Source organism: Suricata suricatta, chromosome 6 (assembly GCF_006229205.1).
Source record: "Suricata suricatta isolate VVHF042 chromosome 6, meerkat_22Aug2017_6uvM2_HiC, whole genome shotgun sequence".
Lineage (NCBI taxonomy): Eukaryota > Metazoa > Chordata > Mammalia > Carnivora > Herpestidae > Suricata > Suricata suricatta.
This window is the reverse complement of record NC_043705.1, coordinates 88,264,557-88,287,243: the sequence shown is the minus strand read 5'-3', so window position 1 is coordinate 88,287,243 and position 22,687 is coordinate 88,264,557. Positions and strand designations below refer to the sequence as shown.

Genomic DNA, 22,687 nt, shown 5'->3' with positions numbered 1-22,687 from the left:
CTGTTTTGTATGGTTAGTGGATGTTCTATTTGTGTGTATGTGTGTGTGTGCACATGCTCTCTCTCTGTCTCTCTGGTCAAAGAGCCTGGCTGGCACATCTCATCCCTTCCCGACAGGTGCTGTCTCTCGCTTCTATGACCCCAAGACGGCCCTTCACCAGGGGTCTGGTCTCCCCTCCCCTCACGGTGACGGCAGACACACTCGGTGATCTCCCCTACAGCAAAACTTTTTTTTAAGTTATTAAAAAATGTTTATTTATTTGAGAGAGAGACACCGCAAGCAGGAGAGGGGCAGAGAGAGAGGGAGACAGAATCCAAAGCAGGCTCCAGGCTCTGAGCTGTCAGTGCAGAGCCCAATGCAGGGCTCAAACCCACAAACGGTGAGATCATGACCTGAGCTGAAGTCGGACACTTAACTGACTGAGCCGCCCAGGCGCCCCTGCTCCACAACAAACTTCACAAAGCACTATGTGCATACCTGTGCCTCACGGGGAGGGGGAGGGGCCTACAAGTGCCATCAGCTGTCGGTGTGTGAAAGCCAGCCAGGCAGCAGGGAGACTCCCTGCCGAGTGCCCCGAGTGGGACTACCAGCTGTGTGGTGACAGGCACCTGGGAGCGCCGACTGTCTGCTGTAGGGGCTGTGGTGAACATTTTAGACAGCCCTGGACGGCCAAGATCAAATCGTGGTCCTGGCCCTGTAACTCACTGGTGCTGAGGCCCTGAGCGGGTCTCATCACCCATTCACGGTCCTGAGCATATTCGCCCTTGTGAGCAAGGCCCTGGGATGAATCTCCCGTACCGGCCCTGCCTCAAGGGCACCCAGCCATGTGTGCCATGGTTAAGTGCAGGTGTGTAGGGGTCTGTGAGGGCCACATGGAACAAGGCTGCGCAAGGGCTCAGTCAGTGGGATCCGGCTTAATTTTTGCTTTGCTTTAGGGCATCTGGGTGACTCAGTCCCACTCTTGATTTCGGCTCAGGTCATGATCCCACAGGCGTGGGACTGAGTTCAACGTCGGGCTCTGCACTGATTGTGGAGCCTGCTTGGGATTCTCTCCCCCACTCTCTTTCTGCCCCTCCCCCACTTGTATGCACGTGCTCTCTTTCTTCTCTCTCTCTAATATTAAGAAAAAAATCTTTGCTTTACTCCCATTCCTCTTGGGGCTGGCTTGGCAGCAGGGAGGTACCCACACCACCAACTTACTCTTTGGGGGGGTTCAGGTCCTCAGGTCTCGTCTCAAAGAACTGCAGCACCTCATCGCACTGAGAGATATACGGGGGCAGCTGGATCAGGGCCTGGAGGAGAGACACAAGTGAGTCCAGAGGAAGGAATGGGGTGTTGGGAGTGCATTGCATCAAACTTGGTTATGACTAGAATCTCTTGGGGGCTTGTGCAAACAGATGCTGGGGCCCAGCCCCAGATTTTCTGATCCAGCAGATCCGGGGTGGGGCCTGAGAATGTGCATGGCTGACAACTTCCTGGTGCTTGCTGCTGGTCTGGGGACCACGCGCGCACACACACACACACACACACACACACACACACACAACACACGCATGCTCACATATGCTGTACACACATGTTATGGGCATATCTGAACAAATAATATGCACACATTTAGATAAAACATCATACTATGGACTTCATGCACGTCATTATTCTACGACTTCATCTCTGCGGGATACTGGGTGTCTACTGCATGAATGTATCACACTTTACTGACTCAGCTCCTACCGCTGAACACCTAGCTGGTTCCCAGCACGCCTGCGCAGATGCCTTAACTTACGGAGCTGCAGTGTTATAGTGAAGGCACAGCTTTATGATTTGGGTAGAGGTTAGAAGTTTCCAGGTTATGGGGCACCTGGGTGGTCCGGTTAGTCAAGCATCTGATTTTGGCTCAGGTCATGATCTCAAGTCCCACATGGGGTCACTGCTGTCAGCAATGGCATCTTCCTCGGAGTTTCAGGGGTATTTTGAGCTATTTTTCTGACTTTTAAAAAGTTAAAAAAATAATTTTTTAAACATTTATTCAATTTTGAGAGGCAGAGACAGAGTCTGAGTGGGGGAGGGGCAGAGAGAGAGAGAGAGAGAGAGAGAGAGAGAGAGAGAGAGGGAGGGAGACACAGAATCTGAAGCAGGCTCCAGGCTCTGAGGTGTCAGCACAGAGCCTGATCCAGGGCTTGAACTCACAGACTCTGAGATCATAACCTGAGCTGAAGTCAGACGCTTAACCGACTGAGCCACCGGGCACCCCTGGTTTTTATAAAGTTTTCATTGTGGAAAATACACATAAAATTTGCCATCTGAATAATTTTTTTTTAAAAGTAGGCCCCATGTCCAACATGGGGCTTGAACTCATGACTCTGCCCAAAAGTCAGTCAGCCAGGTGGCCCATCACCTTAACCATTTGTAAACACACGGTTCAGTGGCGTTAATACGTCCACCCGTTGTGCAATGATCAGCAACACCCAACCCCCAGAACTCTATTTTGCAAATCTGAAGCCCTGTACCTACTAAACAATTCTGCCTTCCCCCAGCTCCTGGCAAACATTTCTGTCTGCATGAGGTTGCCTACTCTAGGTACCTCCTGTAAGTGGAATGATACGCATTTGTCCTTTCGTGAGGGGCTGCTTTAACTCAACTAATGGCCTCCAGGTTCCTCCATGCCGGAGCATGTGCTGGGATTTCCTTCCTTTTCAAGGCTGCATAACATCTCCCTGTAAGGATGTGCCACGTTCTGTATTTTCATTCACCCAAGGATGGTCACTTGGGTTGCTGACCCTGCCTAGCCTTTGAGTCGGGCTCCTGTCCCGGATCTGAAGTGGGAGAACACATGTGAAGAAGGTGGACGCGTCTTCGTAGGGTGGCGTCCCCAGCCACTGTTCCTGCTCTTTCCTACTGGGGCTTGGTGTTTGTGGTTCGTTGACTTTACGAGCGTTCAAGTAGCTCCTGCCCTGTGGCAACTGCCCAGGAAGTGGTCTTTTCCAGGCAGGAGGTAGGCAGCCCATGAGGGAGAGAGTGGGCACTCCCTCCCCCTCCTCCAGCTTGGAGTAGTCATTCTTCCGAGGCGAGCTGCCATCTTGGGGGCCCCCGTGGTTCTGCCACTCCTCTGAAACCCCGCAGTTCTACAGTGAGAACCACATAATGAAGGAGCTCATTACTGCTGGACCGTGGTGCGTCCCGGCTGCTGAGTGAGCAGAAACCCTGCGGCCACCCCAACTCCAATGCCACCTCCCCCCTTATGTGGGCTCAGCTCCGGCGGCTCCTGAAATGTGCTTGTCTGTGTCATTCCATGAGGTCCTGGGAGGGCTGGCCCATTTCCGGGATGAGCAAATGGAGGCTCAGGGGAGGGAGGTAGGACTTGGGAGTCCAGGACTGGCTGACACCAGCTCCTCTACCCCAGATCCACAGAGCAGGGGTGCATGGCTGTTGCTCAGGCCCAGGTCGCGCTGGGGAGACCCTTGCACCCGGTTGAAAGTATTCACTGGATCAGTGACTTGAGGAAAAGGCCTGGATGTGGCCACATGGCCCTGTTTGGGGACAGCAGAGTGAGCCCTGAGGTGGCCATGGCCTCTGCCTACAGGGGGCCTCCCAGGGTGCTCCTTGCTGAAATGAGCAGAGGCTCCAGAAGGACCAGTGAGGAAAGGGACAACCAGGGCCACAGAAACGTCCTGACAATGCCAAGTTCTCTTTCGGCTTTGAGAAATTCCTGGGAAGTAAAAGCCAAACCCCCAAGCCATAAAATACAGCCAAGTTACTAATAAAAGGCAGCACTGAGTCCTTTGATGCTTGCCCCGTCCATTTAGGAAGGACAGGCTAACAGTAAAAACATGACCTGGGGCAGAGAAATCATTCTGCTTCTGACATACTCCAGAATCGTCTTGGGTTTGGTCAGGAAAGACAAAGAACTGTAGTTCCAGGAAAACATGGTTCTTCCCTGGACAGAATCCTGGCGCTTTGGATAGACGTGGCTGGTCGATCCAGGGATGAGGGGAGAGGTCAGAACACATGCTGTTTGCTGAGGGTGACGATAAAAGGGCAGATGGACCCAGCTCCTGGTTCTGGCTCTAGCCATGTCCCGTCACTTCTCCGAGCCTCAGTTTGCTCATCTGTAAAATGGAAATCACTAGTACGCACGTTGGAAGGTTGTGCTACCGAATAAGTGAGGAAGAGGCTTTAAGACTTCCATCATATACGAGCTGCTTGCTAACATTAAGTTAACTCTTCATCTCTCGGTACTGTATCAAGTATAGTGTGGGGGTTCCCAGAGGTGATTCTAGATCCAGCAGGATGACTCTTAAATAACAGTGGCTTGGCTAGCGAGGGTGTTGAGTTTTCTCAGCTTCAAAAAGAACTTCAAAAAGAGCACCCCAGAGAATGAACACTTCTCTCTCTTTATATTTTATTTTTATTATTTTTTAAAATTTACTTATTTTGGGAGGGGGAGGGGGGGCAGAGAGAGAATCCCAAGCAGGCTTCACGCTGTCAGCAGGGAGCCTGATGTGGGGCTTGAACTCAAGAACTGTGAGATCAATGGACCTGAGCGAAAATCAAGAGCTGGATGCTTAACTGACTGAGCCACTCAGGTGACCCTGTCTTTTGATTCCAGAAATTTTATTTTAGGGTGCTAAGGACAGTTACCATGAGATCTACCCTCAGAGGAAACCTTAGGTGCACAACGCAGTCTTGTTGGCTATTGGACAGTAGATCTCTAGAGCTTATTCATCTTGCTTGCCTGAAACCAGATGCCCATAGGTTAGTAACCCCCCATTTTTCTGTCCCTCCAGCCGCTGGTTAGCACCATTTCGCTCTGTGATTCTATGAGTCGGACTATTTTAGATACCTCATGTAAGTGTAATCACAGAGTATTTTATCTTTCTGTGACTGGCTTATTTCACTTTATCCCAGTGTCCTTAAGGTTCATCCACATTGTCACATATCTAGAACATTTTACTTCTTAAAGGTGGAACAGTATTCTCTTGTATGCATATGCCACATTTAGGTTGTTTCCCCATCTTGGCTGTCATGAATCGTGCTGCAATGAACATGGGGTTGATACTACCTCTCCCAGACCCTGACTTCAATTTCTGTGGACATATACCCAGAAGTGGGATTGCTGGATCACATGGTACAACTATTTTTAATTTTCTGGGGAACTTCCACACTGTTTTTCATAGTGGATGTATTTTGCATTCCCATCAACAGTGTGTAAGGGTTCCAATTTCTCCATATCCTTACCAACACCTGTTGTTGTTGTTTTTTTGTTGTTTTTAATAATAGCCATCCTGACAGATGCGAGGTTGTATCACACTGTGGTTTTGATTTGCATTTCCCTGATGATGAGTGACGCTGAACATTTTTTTATATACCAGTAAGTCATTTGTAGATCTTCTTTGGAGAAGTTCTTAGCCCATTTTAAATTTAATTTAAATTTTAATTCAAGTTGTTAGCCCATTTTAAAATCAGGTGATTAGCTTCTTTGCTATTGAGATATATGGGTTCTTTATATATTTGGGAGATTGACCCCTTCACAGATACATGATTTGCAAGTATTTTCCTCCCATTGTACAGGTTGCCTTTTTTACTCTGTTGATTATTTCCTCTGCTGTGCAGCTTTTTAGTTTAATACAGTCCCACTTGTTTATTTTTATTTTTGTTGCCTCTGCTTTTGGGATCAGATCCATGAAATCACTGCCAAGAGCCCTGAAATATATCCACGCATTTGGGCAACTGAGTTTTGACAGAAACACCAAGAACACACAATGGGGAAGGGGCAGTCTCTTTGACAAATGGTGCTGGTAGAACAATGTCCACATGCAAAGGAATGACATTGGCTCGTGTCTTACACCACACACAAAAATCCGCTCCACATGGATTAAAGACTTAAACGTAAGACCCCACACTGTGAAGTTCTTGGAAGAAAAGGCTTTTCTAACTTGCTTCCTAAGAGCAGGACCAGGCTGCGTGGTGCCTTAGGCAGGCAGGCGGCAGCAGCTGGCTAGAGCTAAAGACATATTTTTTGTTGCTGTTGTCTCATTGCTCTTACTTTTATTTTTATGGTGAGTGATGCCACGTTTATATTATGGCTGTGTCACATTTCCTCTAAAATGTGTATTTTTAAGAAGTTAAAAAAGTGAGTTAATTTAAATAATAATAATGCAGGTGGTAATATATAGTAAAACTCTTCAAGGGAGGTCTCAAATGGCTGGACTCTGTTAGCTGTTAGATATCTATTTATTTTTTAACATTTAATTATTTATTTTGTGAGAAAGAGAGAGAGAGAGAGAGAGAGAGAGAGAGCATGCACACATGTGAATGTGAGCAGAGGAGAGGCAGAGAGAGAGGAAGAGAGAAAAGAATCCCAGGCAGGGTCAGTGCTGTCAGCACAGAGCCTGATGCGGGGCTCAAACCCACCAACCATGAGATCATGACCTTATCCCAAGTCAAGAGTCAGTTGAGTCTCAGTCGTTTGATTTGGGCTCAGGTCATGATCCCAGGGCTGTGGGATGAAGCCCCGTGTCAGCATGGGGCCCACTTGGGATTCTTCACCCCCCCATCTCTCCCCCTCCTTCTGCCTATACCCACTCTTGTGCTCTCTCTTTAAAAAACAAAACAATCAAGGGGCGCCGGGTGGCTCAGTCAGTTAAGTGTCTGACTTCAGCTCAGGTCATGATCTCACGGTCTGTGGGTTCGAGCCCTACATTGGGCTCTGTGCTGACAGCTTAGAGCCTGGAACCTGCTTCAGATTCTGTGTCTCCCTCTCTCTCTGTCCCTCCCCTGCTCACTCTCTGTCTCGCTCTTTCTCAAAATAAAATAAAGACATAAAAAAAATTAAACAAAACACTACATTATGGGTGTGTATATTCACATGTGTGTGAGATTTAAGCTACACTCCAATGATGGTTTAAATCTGAAGTATTTTTCACTGGAAATGATCATTTTTGCATGTAAAAAACTCTAATCACAAGCCCTCACTCCAGAAAAGGCTACTTCATGGCTTCTGTGGTCTTCACCTCTAATCAACACCATAGCCTTTACCCACCAGCATAACAGTTGTTAGAAATGATCTTCTTTCTTGGTGGAATGGGGAATGTTCTAGAAATAGTCTCAGTTACTCTACCTTGTATGAAAAGAACTTGACAAGTTCATCCTCCAAAATGGTACACTGGGTCTAGGATTCTGAATCCACTGTATTCTGTCCCTTCTAGGGGATTTTACTGTCACACCAGGGTGGGGCTAATGGATCCTGGCATTGGCATATCATTCCATTTGTCTCAAGTAAACGTTCATGTGAAGAGTGTCAGACAGACAGCTGGTATTCCACTAAGCTTACAGAACAACTTGAGAGTCTGGTGAGGGAGACCTTGATAAATCCTAGTGGATGTGGCAGAATTTGGCCAGGTCTTATTTTCACGGTATTCTTCCATGAACAGAGGTTCTTAATTTTAATGTAGTCAAATAAGTCAATCTTGTTATGGTTGGTACTTTGTGTCTTTAGAAAACCCTCTATACCTAGACATTATCAAGTTTTGTTCCCTATTTTTACCTTCTAAAACCATTTATAACCTTGCCTCTTCCATTTAGATCTTTAATTTCCTTGGAAATGATTATATGTGTGGTGTGAGGCAGGGATTAGTTACCTTTGGTTGTTTTCCCTATAAGGATTCCCATTTACTGAACTATCCAACCTTTCCTCAGTGACCTGCAAGGCTGCCTTTGCCAGTATTAAAGTATCCAAATACACACAGGTCTGTTTCTAGATCCTCTATTTTGTTGCAGTGGTTTGTCTGTCCTTATGCCAACACCATATTGTTAATTACTGTAACCTTAGAACAGGTCTAGTAGAGTAGAAAGTTTCTTCCTAGCTGGAAACTAGGTTTGGGGATATCTACAGCCTTTGTCTATCTTTACGTCTTGGAGACTACCAATTTCTATTAAAATAAAGCTAAGAGTGATAGATCAAATAGGCTGAAGTCTGCTCACAATAATGTCAATAACAGATACCCAAATAAATGCTAAGTAAAGGTCTATGTAGTCTGTAAAAGGTTTTGCAGACTGTGTGAATAGATAGTTTCATCTTCTTCCAGGAGGGCAGCTCCCTTGAAGTGAAGCCAGGGAATCTGGCCAACCAAATCCCCAAATATCTGCTCTGCCTCTTATGATGCATTAATAGCATGGGGTGGTAACTTCCATGTGGCTCATACAACATAAGCGGCTCCTACTCTATGGCGAATCCAAGTGAATTCATGATCTCTGTACCATTCCAAGCATCAGCCAGATGCAGGCAGCTGCTGCTATCTCTTCGTTTCAGGGTTTTATTAAATCTCCTTTTCAAAATCAAACGTCTGGAGGTTCGTGAACCCCTGGGTATGGGGAAAGTGTGACTTTGGCGAGGAGTTGGGGTGGGCAGGGTAAGAAGTAGGGTAGCATGATTTGTTCTGAGAAATCCCCAGCTAGCCACGGTGACGCCAGAGGAACAGTTCTTGCCGGCAAAACCGGAACAAAGGATTTTTAGGCTCTAGAGGTTTGAAAAGACACAAAGATGAGATGATCTGAACTTTCCTCTGAGAGCTGGGAGGGAGCAGTAGCATCTTTGTGCCTGGGTGACCTGCCCAGCCCTTCAGTCCCCAATCCCTTTTTAAGGGCATCTTTAGGAGACAAAGAGTCTGAGTTTATTTACGTCCATGAAATATATGCTTGAATATTCTGACTTCTTGGATTTTTACTTTCTTAAGAGAGGCCATAAGTGGTATGTGAGTGCCAAGGCCTAAAAGGCCAGGGTACAACCATCAAACCCTGTATTACTATCATTGTACGTAACTTTTTGGGCCTCTGTTTTCTCTTCTACACAACAGGAATAGTAAAACCTACTTCTCAAGGTTGTTGCAGGGATGAAACAAGGTTATGTCTAGCAAAGAGAAGACAGGAGTGATCAGGAGGGCTTTTCTGCCTTTCACAACATCTCCTGCCCAGACCAGGGCCATCAGTGCCCACACTGCCCCCCTGTACATTTTTTAAATAGATGTATTGAAGTGTAATTTACATACATAAGATCCACCCATTATAAGTACACGATTCAATGATATTTAGTAAATTATAGAGTTGTGTAACCATCACCACAATCCAGTTTTAGAACTTTTCCATCATCTCAGAAATTTCCCCCACCTAATTTGCAATCCACATCTGCCTGTTGTCCTCAGGCCTAGGAACCCACTGATCTGCTTTCTGTTTCCATAAAGGTGCCTTTTCTGCACATTTCATGTAGATGAAATCATGCAATATGTAGCCTTTTTCATCAGGTTTTTTTTTCCCATCATGTTTTTGAGATTCACTCAAGTTGCAGTATTTATTGGTCCTTCACTGCATTTTGTTGTTGAATAATGGCCTATTGTAGGAGTATTCCACATTTTCTTTATCTATATACCTGATGCTAGACATCTGGGTTGCTTCCAATTTTGGGCCATTATGGTTTTGGCCCAAATGCTATGAACATGTACCTCCAAGTCTTCGTGTAGACACAGTTTTTTCACTTCTCTTGAGTAGATATCAGAGTGGTCATATGGTAAATTTTGCTTTTTGAAGAAACTGCCAAACTATTTTCCAAAGTGGCTTTTCATCATGTGTCCCCTCCAGAACAAGGGCTCCAATTTCTCCACATCTTTACTAGCTCTTGGGTTTGTCTGTCTTGTTGATAATAGCGGTTCCAAGGGCCATGTCGGTATCTCAATGTGGTTTTATTTTGCATTGCCTAATGAATAAAGAAGCTGAACACCTTTTTATGTGCTTATTAACCATCTTGTATCTTCTTGGGTGAAATTTCTATTCAAATCTTTTGTCTGTTTTTAAACCAGGTCATCTTTATTGTTGAGTTGTAAGAATTCTTTATTTATATTCTTTATATACAAGTCACTTGTCAGAGATATGGTTTACAAATATTTTCTCCTAATCCATGGCATGTATTTTCATTTTCTTCCTGAGATCTTTTTGAAATACAGAGTTCGGAAGTTTAATAAAGTCCAGTGTATCAATTTTTCTCTTTTAGTGTCTAGCGAGGAACTCTCTGCCTAAACTACGGTCATGATGATTTTCTCCTATGTTTTCTTCTAGAAGTTTTATAATTTTCGCTCTTATGCTTAGATCTGTGATCCACTTTGAGTTGATTTTTGTGCATGGTGTGAGGTAGGGATCCAACATAATTTTTTTCTTTTATTTGGCAAATGGATGTCCTGTTATCCCCACACTGTTAAAAAGATTGCCCTTCTATTGAATTTCTTGACATCATTGATGAAAATCATTTGACTACAAATTTCACAAAATTTACACATGCACACATGTACATATTATACACACGCACAAATATACAACATGTTGTCCTCATTAAGACATTCATCCTGACCCTCAAAATCTAATTTATTCTCCTAGATTTTTAAAAAGTTTTTATTTACATTTCAGTTAGTTAACATACAGTATAATAGTAGTTTTAGGTGCACAACACAGTGATTCAACACTTCCACATGATACCCAGTACTTAATCTACATCACCTATTTCACCCAACCCCTCTGGTAACCATCAGTTTGTTCTCTATAATAATCTGTTTCTTGATTTGTCTCTTTTCCTCTTTGCTCATTTGTTTCTTAAATTCCACATATGAGTAAAGTCGTACAGTATTTGTCTTTCTCCGACTGACTTATTTCACTTAACATTATACTCTAGCTCCCTCCATGTCATTGCAAATGGCAAGATTTCATTCTTTTTTGTGGCTGAGTCGCCATTACTCATTCTTAGGAGTAATAAGAATTGCCATTTTGACACTACTGAATCTTCCAATCCATGAGTATGGAATGTCTCTCCCTTAATTTAGAGCTGCTTTAATTTCTGTCAAACAGTGTTTAGTAGTTTCAATGTATGAACTTTGTAATTCTTTTATTAAATTTATTCCAAAGTGTTTTATTTCTTTTCATATTACTGAGAGTGGAATCATTTCCTTAATTTCATTTTTGGATTGTCCATGCTTAGTGTTTAGAAATACAATTGATTTTTGATCTTGACCTTGTATCCTGTGATCTTACTAAACTTGTATATTAGTTCTAGTAGGTTTTTTTGTGGATCCCTTATGATTTTCTACAATAGAATCACACCATTTGTGAAGCAAGGCTGTTTTACTTTCTCCTTTCCAACCTGTATGCCTTCTACTATTTCCTTTCTTGACTGTCTACACTGCCTAGATCCTCGAGCAAATGTAGGATGGAAGTGGCAAAAAAATGCACTTGCTTTGCTCCTGATCCTAGGGAGAGAGTATTTACTGCTCCATTGTTAAAGTATTTCTTGCTCTTCCTACCCTTCTCCAATCAGAACTTAAAGTGATTTGAAGACAGAGAAATAAATACTAAAGATAAGGGAACCTAAACAGAGGAATAGCATTGTTTTTTCCCAACCACAGCCTCAGGTCAGACGCAATACAACCAGAAGGCAGGCACCTTGTGGTTTAGAACATTGAAAGGACTGGAATTTGCCCGCACTATCCAACAACAGGGGTTGGCTGAGTAACTTCTGGGACATTCACACACAGTAGAATACTATGCAGCCATTTAAAGGAGGCTCAAGGGAATGCTTTATAGCATGGGGAAATTCTTATGTCTCATTATTAAAGATAAACATAAGAACAACGAAAACGGCACATGTGGGATACTGTCAAAACCATGAAGAAATGCATGTAGAGAAAAAAATAGAAAGGAAACATGTAAAAGCCTTAATAATTGTTGCCTCTGAGTTGAGGGATCATGGGTGGTTGTTTTTCTGTTTTTACATGTCATTGAACTGCAGATGGCTCACAGTGGCTATTTTGTAGCCAAAAAGGGAAAAGAAGAAGAAGAAGAAAAACAAAACAACCCAAAGGGAAGACAAGAGACACAGGGGAAGTGTTGGCATTTCTTAGACCTACCTTACAGTATTCATCAATTGGGATCAGGCGTTTGACGGCAACGTCCCTGATGTGGCTTCGTCGGAAGAGAATTTTTCCTGCAGGAAATGAAAGCACAAGTGACACTGCAGGCAGGCAAGGACAAGTTCCTGGCAGTCTTGGAGGGTGTGGATGTAGCCACCTCTGGTAGGTGTGAGTGGGACCCAAATTCCTGGCTTCCCTTAATATCCTCTGTTGGATGTCCACAGGGCCTGGATGGCCCCAAGCACGGCCCTCTGGCCTTGTTCACAGCTCACGTGCATGGCTTGAGGGAGTGGCACCCACTAGGCAAGTTCTGGTGAGATAAGGGAGGCTGGACCGATCCTGTGGAAGGAAGGGGCTCCTACCAGATGAAGAAGGAAGGTCGGATCTGAAGATCCAACTCCAGGATTCTCAGATGGGGTGAGCAGTAGACATGCCCAACCTAACAGCTCAGTCTGCTTTCCTCCTCTTTCCTCGTACACCTGGCCTAGTCTTACATTCCCCAAACACTCCACACTCTTCAGTATTCTGTGTCTTTTGCTCTGTGTTGAATACCTTCCCCATCCCACGTCACCCACTCTCCCAGCTGGGAAACTCCTACTCGCTTTAAATGGACTAAGAGTTCATGTCCCTTTCTGACTGCACACATCACATTGTTGATTACATCTTCTTTCCTACTAGTCATGGAGCTCTGCACACAGAGGGACAGACTGGGCCTCAGTCAACTCTGTGCCGTCACCACATGACACTCATGTCTGATGACTGTATAAAGGTGGATTTCACTTGCCAAGATGACATATCCTTCCAATTCCTTCCAACCACTTCTCTGTAACAGAAGAGTTCCAAGCCTTCCTATCTCACGGAAAATGAACTGAGAATCAATTGACTACTTTCTCAGTGATGTCCTGAGCACTGGGTATGGGGCCAGAGCTTACACTGTGATGTGTGGGCAAAGACAAGTATAGGTCACAGGCAAAGACAAGTATATAAACGATGCCACTGAGAATGTCTGGAAATATCCAAGGTGCTAAAACGTTATGGGTGAGGCTTGTTTCAAGCAAATCAGGGAGGGGCCCCTGGGTGGCTCAGTTGGTCAAGAGTCTGAATCTTGATTTCAGCTTAGGACATGATCTCATGGTTTGTGGGATGGAGCCCAATTTGGGCTCTGCGCCGACAGCATGGATGTGCTTAGGATTCTCTCTCTCTGCCCCACCCTGCTCATGTGTACACATGCCTGCCCTCCTCTCTCTCCCCAAATAAGTAAACATAAGACAAAAATAAAGTGAAAAAATAAAGCACATTGGTGAGTTCCCATGACTCTCACATGCACTGACCATTAAGACGGTCTGGCGTTACCCTTTTGGACCTGTCACACAGGGAGGGGTGAGCGACATCAGAAATAAGGCACAGACGGGGGGCCAAAAAAGGTGAGGGATGGAGACAAGCCCCTCTGCGAAGCTGATCAGAGTGTCAAGAGGTCTCTAGGGAGAGGTCAAAGAGGAAGACACAGGGAGACCACAGCTTTTCAGACAGTGGAGTACAGAGAGGTATACAGATACTTCTGGCCCGAGGAGGCAGGTCAAGGAGAGGAATGTGGGCCACGACGCTGGCAGGGCAAGGAGAGAGCAAGCAGCAGGCCAACACTGCCCTAGTGACACTGCACGGAAGGAGCCTGGGTGACAGTGCACGGGAGCCCAGGTGGGCAGGAACAGGATGGGAGGAAAGGTGCAAAGGAATTTTCACAGTAAGACAGAATTTAAAGGGATAGCGGGAAACAGCCTATTTAAGATTTGCAGTGCAAGCTGGTAAGGGAGATCTGCACCCAAAGCGATGATGTGGTTAATCTAACATTTAAAATTATCTGACCACTTGTTCTTGGGCAAAAGGGCACAATTAGGGAATTGGGTAGATATAGTCTGCCTAATAGTGTGGGGTTTTTGGGTTTGTTTTTGTTTGTTGCTTAATTTCCACCAATTAGAAAAAAAACAACAACCCACAGAGGGATAAAATACATCTTCCTCATATTCGTTAAGAACAAGGAATCCCCTTTGTTTATTGTGGTGATTGTTTTAATTCTGCTTATGAGTCAAGCTTCTAACATCCCATGTCTATTAGGAAAGAAATATCAAGAAGAAAATGTGTCTAAGGATTCAAAGGGCTTGTCTCCAAGTGGGTAGAAGACAGAGCTTTTGTTGTCTTCTTTGACTTTCCCCAAATTTCCCACCATAAACATGCATTGCTTCTGGAATCAGGAAATTTTCTTGTTATTTGCAATAAAAAAGCAAATTACGCAGCAAAGTGGGGAAGGTTTACAACCTGGCATCCCTGCTCTTAGTTGGCCGACAGATCACAGTCTCGAGGTGAGCTCTCTGCGGGCCAGCGCACGGGGGCCGCCCTCTTGGCACTGACAGTGTTTCCCAACAGGGAGGGGCCCTGCTGACACTTCGGGTGGGGCAGTCCTTCCTGGTGTGGGACTGTCCCCACCCTGCAGGACGTTTAGCATCTGTGGCCGAAATCCAGAGAAAGCGCACAGCCTTCCCATCCCCTTTCCACCCCCAGTGACTGTGCTAACCAAATTGCCACCCTCATGGGTGGGGCCATCTGCAGTTTAGAACTCCTGGGAGAGTCCCTGAGCCTTCAGGAAAACTAAGGAACATGTGCCTGTGAAGACCAATCTCCTACAGCAAATGCTTCCTGCCACTAATCTGTTTCTCAAAACAAGACTCTCCCCAAAACATGTGGTCCCATTTTGATACAATGTCCCTCTCTGTAAACCAGAGGAAGGGTGAAGAGTGGGGTTTTCAGGCCTCTTACTGGGGAGATTGTGACCCGACTCAATTCACAATAGGCATGGTGCTAGCACCGGCCCATGGGGAGGGCACAGGCTGGGCCTGAGAAAGAAGGATGGAGAACTCGGGCACCTTCACTGTCTCCTGGATGTGTGACACAACCACAAAAGCACCATTCCTCTCCCTGTGTGGCGTCAGTGGGATAGGAGTCTCCGGGTATATGTCTGGGGACAGGAAGCCCTATGGGAGCAGTCACACCTGCCGGGTCATCAGAGAGGCCCTGAGCCAATTCCAAGGTCGTCACATTCCTCTGCCTTGGGAAATTCACTTACCTCTCTGATCTTCAGTGTTCTTATCTGTAAAATGGGAGAGCAGCCCCTATTTCTTAGTAGTAACCTCCATGACACACCCAGCACAGGGCCTCGCCCTTCCTAGGTGCTCACAAAAAGAGTAAATTACTTAAAAAAAATATATAGGTTAGGGCTGCCTGGGCGGCTCAGTTGGTTGACTGACTGACTTCGGCTCAGGCCATGATCTCACGGTTCGTGGGTTCGAGCCCCACGTTGGGCTCTGTGCTGACAGCTCAGAGCTTGGAGCCTGTCTTCAGATTGTGTGTCTTCTTCTCTCTCTGCCCCTCCCCTGCTCACACTCTGTCTCTCTCTCTCTGTCTCAAAAATAAGTAAACATTAAAACATTTTAAAAAAGGTTAGATGATACTGCCTTGTATGTATTCCGCAGTTAAGAGCATGTGTTCTTTCCTCAATCTGCAGCTTAGTTTGTTAGGACCTGTCTCCAGTGGGTCATCGTCCCACTAACTCATCGTCCACCACAGCAGAACTGGAAGGTGGCTCAGGCCCTGGGCTGCAGGGCAGAAGCATGTGACCAGCACCTCCGTGACCGGTGGCTCCGAGTGAAATGCCAATTGGGCCACGGCCCCGTCTCTGCACCTGAAATCTTCTGCGTGAGCTGCAGGGATGGAGGGTGAGCCTGTGCCTTCCCCAGCAGGCCAGCTGTCCGGAGTGGAAAGGGTGCTCGGAGGAGAGCACAGCCTCTGGTGGGAATGGGCAGGCTTTTGTTTTCCACAGCAGTGGAAGGCCAAACTGTAAGTCTTATTTTTCAGCCGCCTCCTCTGCCAAGTTGGCTTCCCCAACTCTTGCTGGGCTGGAAAATTGTACAGGGCTCCTTTCCCCGCCCCCTGCCTTTGTGCTAACAGGAGACTTGCTTTTGTTCTGCTGACGGGGCAGTCCTGGCAGAAAACTGCGCCGGAGGACAGGGGATGCGTCTCCGTGTTTCCCTGCCGTTGGCCTTGGCTTCGAGGAAAAGCCAAGAGGTGGGCCATGAAGGAACGTTCTAGGGGTCCTCGGGCCCAACCAGAGCCTCTCTGAGCTGCAAGCAGGTACCCTGAGCAGGGAAAATGGGGCTGAATCTCTGAGAACAGCATTTTCCCAAGTTTGTGGGTGGAAGAGGATGATGTAACCACGAAAGCTTTCAGGGGCTTGGGAGAGGGTCAGTTCAAGTTCTTCCCGTCCTGGGAAGTCTTTTCAGAGCTGGTTTTGCCTTTTGTCCAGTGAAGAGTTACAACTTAACTGCTTTCCTTTCTTTCCCTGAAGAAAAGCCTACGTTTAGAGTCCAGTTTAATTTGAATATTCTGACTTATCATTTATGTAGGACTCCGAAATATGAACATCAAGAGGTTCCAAAGGAATATCCCAGGATCCTGGTTCTGACTCTGACAGAGAACCCACCGTGACCAAGGGCGAGGAGCTTGTGAAACAGGAGCCACTGTCCCATTTTATAGATGTAGAAACTGAGGCTCGGGGGCAGGGGGATGTCATCTGCGGGAAGTCACAGAACTGGGCCTGCTGGACCTTCAGGCACACACAGTGGAGCGCTGACATGTTGCTGCCGCAGTTGGTACACTGGGTTTTCTCCGATAGGAAATAAAAATTCCAGTGAGATTGCACACTTTCTCCGTGGAAGAACTAAAAACATTAGTTAAGGCAAATGATTCTCCCAGTGGATGGGGGCCTGGCAAATACATCTACCCTGTCACTAAACCCACTCGGTGAAGCTAACATCTGGAAGAACCCAGTCGATGTGCTGCGGACAGCAGACATCTGGAGTGCGGGGGGAGGGGGGAGGGAAGCGCGGGCTCCTGTGTGACCCAGGGAAGTCCCCTCTCATCTCTGGGCCCTCTCCCCATCTGCAAAATGAAAAAGATTGAGAGGATCCTTTCAGCTCTAAATATTTTTGATTTGGGGTGATTGTCAATTTGCTGATCCCCTGCACATAAAAATAATAAGTGTTTGGCTTCTACTAGTTCTGTGCTGGTCTCTTAGCTAATCCTCATAACAGCTCTGACATTTAAGTATCGTAATTATCTCCAGTTTGCAAATGGGAATAAAGCGCTGCGTGCTTAAATAATTTACTGAAGGTAACCGAGTGGATGCTTGGGACACTGGGATTTGAACTTGGGCCATCTGATTTGAGGCATGAATTCTGGGGCCAGCCATACCGGTGTTTAATCCCAGCTCTGCTTTTGGTGCACATGACTACAATTCCTCTGAGCCTCAGTTTCCTCATCTGTGAAATGGGCACAGGGTTGTTCTGAAGACTCAAGATGGTAATGCACGTAAAGCAGTTAGCCCAGTGACTAGCCTGCAGCAGACATCCAATGTGACTACTGGAAGCAGTAACTCTGTTCGGTTAGCCCCTGATTTTGAGCTGGAGCGTTCATGCTGTTCCTTTGACAAGGAAGTTTTTTTGGGGGAAGGGAACACTTAATGTCTTGAGAGCAGGGACCAGGCCTGAGTGGTGCTTGGCACTGTGAAGGTACTTGGTAGCTGTGGTAGGCAGGCAGACAGAATTTCTCAAATGAACCCACGAAGATGTCCCATCCTAGTCTCCAGAGCCCGTGAATCTGAGGAGATCTCGTTGCTGGGCTCATGTTACAAGATATGCCAGAGTTCACTTTAAGTGTGGGAAATTATCCTGGATTAGTTAGGTAGGTATAATGTAACAGCATGAGCTCTCAAAAAAAAATTTTTTTTAATGTTTATTCGAGAGACAGAGAGAGACAGAGTGTGAGTAGGGAAGGGGCAGAGAGAGAGGGAGACAGAATCTGAAGCAGGCTCCAGGCTCTGAGCTGTCAGCACAGAGCCCAATGTGGGGCTCGAACTCCTGGATGGTGAGATCATGACCTGAGCCGAAGTCGGATGCCCAACCGACCGAGCCACCCAGGTGCCCCTACTTGAGCCCTAAAAGCAAATGGCTTTCTCTGACTGGTGGCAGAAGGGGAAGTCAGAGAGATTCAAAGTACAAGAAAAATTCAATGCCCCACTGACACCTTGAAGACGGATAAGGAATACAGGAAGCCTCTGGAAACTAAGGGGGTCCCTGGCTGAAAGTCAGCAAGGAAATAGGTATTTTACTTTATTTTTTAAAGTTTATTCATTTATTTTGAGAGACAGTAAGAAAGAGAGAGACGGTGTGAGCAGGAGAGAGAATCCTAAGCAGGCTCCATGCTGTCAGTGCAGAGCCTGACTTGGGGCTTCAACCCATGAAGGAAATCATGAGATCATGACCGAAGCTGAAGCAAAGAGTCAGATGCTTAACCAACTGAGCCACCCAGACGCCCCGGAAATAGTATTTTAGCACTGTAGCTGCAAGGAAGTGAATTCTGCCAACAGCCTGAATGAGGCTGCAAGTGGAATTCTTCCCCAAACCTCTGGATAAGAGCCAGCTTTTGTCATAAGACAAAATGATGACTGCAGCCTCACGAGACCCTATACAGAGAACCTAGCAGGACCTGCCTGGCCTTCTGACCAACAGAACTGTGAGATAATAAAGGAGTGTGGTTTTAAACTGCTAAATTGGTGTTAATTCATTATAGAGCAATAGCAAATTAATGCTGCAGTCATAATAAAGAAGCCACCCACTACAAAAACTTCATGAGCTCGAATGATTCCCATTTTAGAGACAGAAAAAAACTGAGGATCCTTGAGGTGAAGTATCTTGCCTAAGTAGATGGTGTGGCCTCTAACCCCAAAGCCCATATTCTTAGGCATGAATTTCCACAAATGACTGGGACTCTGGTCATTAGTGCTATGCCCCAAGGAAACAGCTGAGAGATCTGGGGGCCATCCTAGAACGCCCAGAAGCCCCTTCCGATGGCATGTGTCTCACCTACCTGGCAGAAAGGGAATGATCCGCTGTTTGGGATCCTTCTGTCCTCCTTCCATGGGAAATTTGTCCAGCATCTGCATCTAAACAGGGAGAGAAGAGCAAAAATGGAAGCCTTTAATACCATACATGCATCTCTGACATTTTAAGGGAATTATGTGAAATATGTGATTTGATATATAAAGGCCCACTTTGTTCAGCTTTTCAGAAACCCAGGCTAACGGGGAAGGCTAACTTGACCCAGGCTCTCCATGGAAACAGTTCTTTATGCCCACAGCCGCCATGTTAGTGAAGCCTCAGAGCTGGGAGAGACTACTCCCGGTTTTCTCGGGGGTCTCGAGCCACAGGACCCGAAATGGGAACAACACCCATGGGGCCACCAGAGTTCCGCGGACAGCAGGTCAATCTGTTCCCTAAGAACTGCAGGTTTTATTAAGGAACAAAACCACTGAGACTCAGTGTCGTTAGGTCTGTGCGGCCATGACACTCCCAGGCCCTGCCAAGATCTCCCCAGGTTGGCTCAACAGAGAGATCTGTGCCCGAGTCTGGGTTAGGTGCACGGGCCTCAGAGACGGAAAGCTGCATCGTGTAGAGAGGGACTGAAAAGGAAGCTGATCATTACAGGGGGTGCAGAGAGAGGTGTCGGCTGCTGTGGGGGTGAGAAAAGACAAGGGCAGAGTACTCAAGCTGAAGACCTTTACTAGCGTGATGAATGCCTCGGATTTGAAACACAAAATCACAAGGACCTGCTGCTGTGGTCTTGGGGAAGCGACATACTTTACACCTCAACTTCAAGTTGGCTGTCATCAGATTTCTGGTTCTTCTCCTGAGCACATGGTAGGTCTGTCCAGGGGGCCCCCCTGCCCCGCCCTGAGGTGGGATGTGGCCAGTTAAATGTGAGCAGAAGAGAGGCATGTCACTTTGGGGCGGAAGAGTTATGAGCGGTGCGTGATTCACCACTCCCCACTTCCTTCTGCCATGTGACCGGCCACACTGCAGACACTGGCTTCCCTGCCGCTGAGGGTATGGATCCCCCAGCAACTGCTGATGGATAAGTGGCTCAAAGGAGAGATGAATCCTAGTTGTAAAGAGAGGCTGTGTCATGGTGGCGTGACCATCTGGGCCCAGGATTCAAGCAGAGGGAAAGGGAGTCTGGAGTGTCCCAAAGTGATGGCTGGAATGTGAGAAGCCCGCTCATCTTATCTCGCCCTGGCTTTTAAGATGTCTCTCCAAAAGAAGGAAAGCAGCTCTGGACAGCCCTGGAGGAATAAGCAGGGCTCTTGCACAGGGGGAGGGAGTAGAGGCTTGAAGAGCGAGAGAAGCAGGTTATCTGTGACAGGCACAGACCAGATTCTTTAGACACATGCCCTCACTAAATCTTCAGCTCCTTCAAGGTGGACCAGAATAGCAAGGAAACCGAAGGCCAGAGAGCGGCGAATGTGCCACGGGCCTGCAGCCAGCAAGCGGACGGGCCAAGCCGGAAGCCCATGGTTTCTCCCCTGTCACACGGCCCGCCTCTACGGTGCAGTGAAGACGACTCATGTGGACTGCTCCTCAGGCCCGAGAAAGGGGCTAGGGCTCCCTGCCTCCTCAGCACTGTCTGATGGGATGTCCTGGGGTAGGTGGGGCCCCCTCACTTGGCCAGCACCCTGAAGGGCTGCCCCGAGGCCACGGTTTTACATGCCCTACTCTGTGCTGTGTGGTGATGGGGAAAGGCTTGGCCCACCATCGTTCACATCCGGTGAGGCCACAGTGGGCCTGATGGAAAAGGCAGGCTTCTTTCTTCAACTCCAGGAGCTTTTCGACGCCAGCACAAAGTAGGCTCTCAATAAAACCTGACTGAAGTAATGAATGTCCACTGAGTGAATGCTTAGGAGGACAGCTTTACATGTTTGCTAAGTACCCTAGTTAATACCATTCATGTCACTAATATTAAATAATACTCCGTAACCACTACTAACATTTGCTCGGCAGTTTGCAGTTAACAAGCCTTCTCCTTGCTTTTGGCTGACCTTTATAATAACCCCGTGACATAAATGTATGCTCCCCATGTCACGCACCGGGGAAACTGGGGAGCAGAGATGGACAGCTGCCGAGGTGGCCCAGCTAGGTGGTGGTCCAGCCAGTTCAAGCATCTTAGTGTAAATCCCACTCTCTTTCCCCAAGATCATCTCAGAGATGGCTTTGGAATGTCATGCAAACGTGAAGTGAGTAGATCAAGTAAGGGTACTATTCTGTGCACAGGTGAACTGATTTCTTCTGAAAAGTGGGGTGATGGATCAGTTCCCAGCTGCAGAGTCTTTCAGTGATTATAGGTTTTGCCTGACACCATCTTTTTTTTGTCCTCAATTATATTTGTTAAGACAATGCTGAAACACCATTACCAGCAACTTAGGGAAGGAAAAAGGGTCTGCACCAGAGTCATCCATCCGCCCTCTCATGCCTGTTCTCCATTCTCCTGGCTTCCTCCCTAGCCCCTGTCGGAATGTGCACACGAGCCGAAGAGGCCTCTCCCGGTGCTTCCTGTGGTCTTCAGCAGTCTGCTCCGGAAGCTGCTCTCTTGTCCTTTGTCCTGGCTTGCTTTTTTTTTTTACTCAGACAAGCATGGCCCAAAGAGCTGAAGTGTCTCCCCAAGGGTTATTTATGAATTTGAGGCCGTCGAGCTGGGTTTGATGCTGCAAAGCATAACCACAGATGTTACCCCCCAGGGACCAGACGGCCCTGGGGTTAAATCCTGATGTCTCCTCATGTCAGCTGTGTGTCAGTGGTAAGACTGCCCCCCAGGGAACCTGATTCACCATCTGGGGAGACAGGCCCACAGCCTGCCTGTCAGGGTCCTTGTGGACATGAATGTTCAGTGTGAGACCCCTGGGGACACAGAGGTGCTGGACAACATATCCTCCGTCCTTGCTCTCTGTCCATCAACATTACATTATTCTAAAAGTTCTTTGGGAATAATTAGTAGTTTGTGAAGCTGCATTTTTAAGTTTTTAAAGTTGTATTTTATTGATTTAGAGAGAGACAGCATGAACAGGGAAGAGGCAGAGAGAGAGGGAGAGAGAAAGCCCCAAGCAGGCTCCACACCACCAGTGTGGAGCCCAGTGTAGGGATCAAACTCATGAATTGTGAGATCATGACCTGAGCTGAAATCCAGAGTTGGACACTCAACTGACTGAGCCACCCAGGCGCCCTGAGGCTGTGTGTTTTTAAAAACTATGTTACGTACACTGACCAGAAACTGTTTTGGCCATTTTAAACATATGATTAAGTGGCATTAAGCATATTCGCACTGCTGTGCAACTACTACCACGGTCCAGCTCCAGAATTTCTTCATCCTCCTGCACTAAATCTCTATCCCCATTAAACCCCAGGTCCCTATTCTCCTCCCCTCCCCCCCGCACCCACCACTCCACTTCCTATCCGTATAGATCTACCTGTTCTAAGTACTGCACAGAAGGGAACCAGACAGTGTTTTGGGTTTGGCTTATTTTACTCAGCATAATGTCCTCAAAGTCCATCCATGTTGCAGCAGGTGTCAGAATTTCCTTTCTTTTTTTAAATGTTTATTTATATCTGAGAGAGAGAGAGCGAGAGAGCGAGAGAGCGAGAGAGAGAGCGCAAGTGGTAGAGGGGCAGAGAGTGTCAGAGACACAGAATCTGAAGCAGGCTCCAGGCTCTGAGCTGTCAGCACAGAGCCCAATGCGGGGCTTGAACTCAGAAACCATGAGATGAGGACCTGAGCCAAAGTCAGACGCTTAACCTACTGGGCCATCCAGG

At 46.8% G+C, this 22,687-nt stretch overlaps 1 protein-coding gene and 1 long non-coding RNA gene across 4 annotated transcripts in view; one reads left to right on the top strand and one right to left on the bottom strand.

Annotated features, from left to right (window-relative positions):
* Positions 1–22,687, bottom strand: part of SH3PXD2B (SH3 and PX domains 2B) — a 98,119-nt gene that overhangs the window by 35,314 nt on the left and 40,118 nt on the right. For all 3 annotated transcript variants that reach the window (XM_029942852.1, XM_029942853.1, XM_029942851.1), the window contains exons 3-5: positions 18,918–18,993; positions 11,940–12,016; positions 1,201–1,292 (exon numbers count right to left, since the gene is read on the bottom strand). In XM_029942852.1, the coding sequence (XP_029798712.1) occupies positions 1,201–1,292; positions 11,940–12,016; positions 18,918–18,993 (245 nt within the window). The remainder of the gene's footprint in view (positions 1–1,200; positions 1,293–11,939; positions 12,017–18,917; positions 18,994–22,687) is intronic.
* Positions 1,221–16,736, top strand: LOC115294822. The gene is made up of 6 exons (XR_003910163.1): positions 1,221–1,309; positions 11,822–12,104; positions 12,210–12,359; positions 15,499–15,830; positions 15,942–16,058; positions 16,397–16,736. It is a non-coding gene; the product is annotated as an uncharacterized LOC115294822 (long non-coding RNA).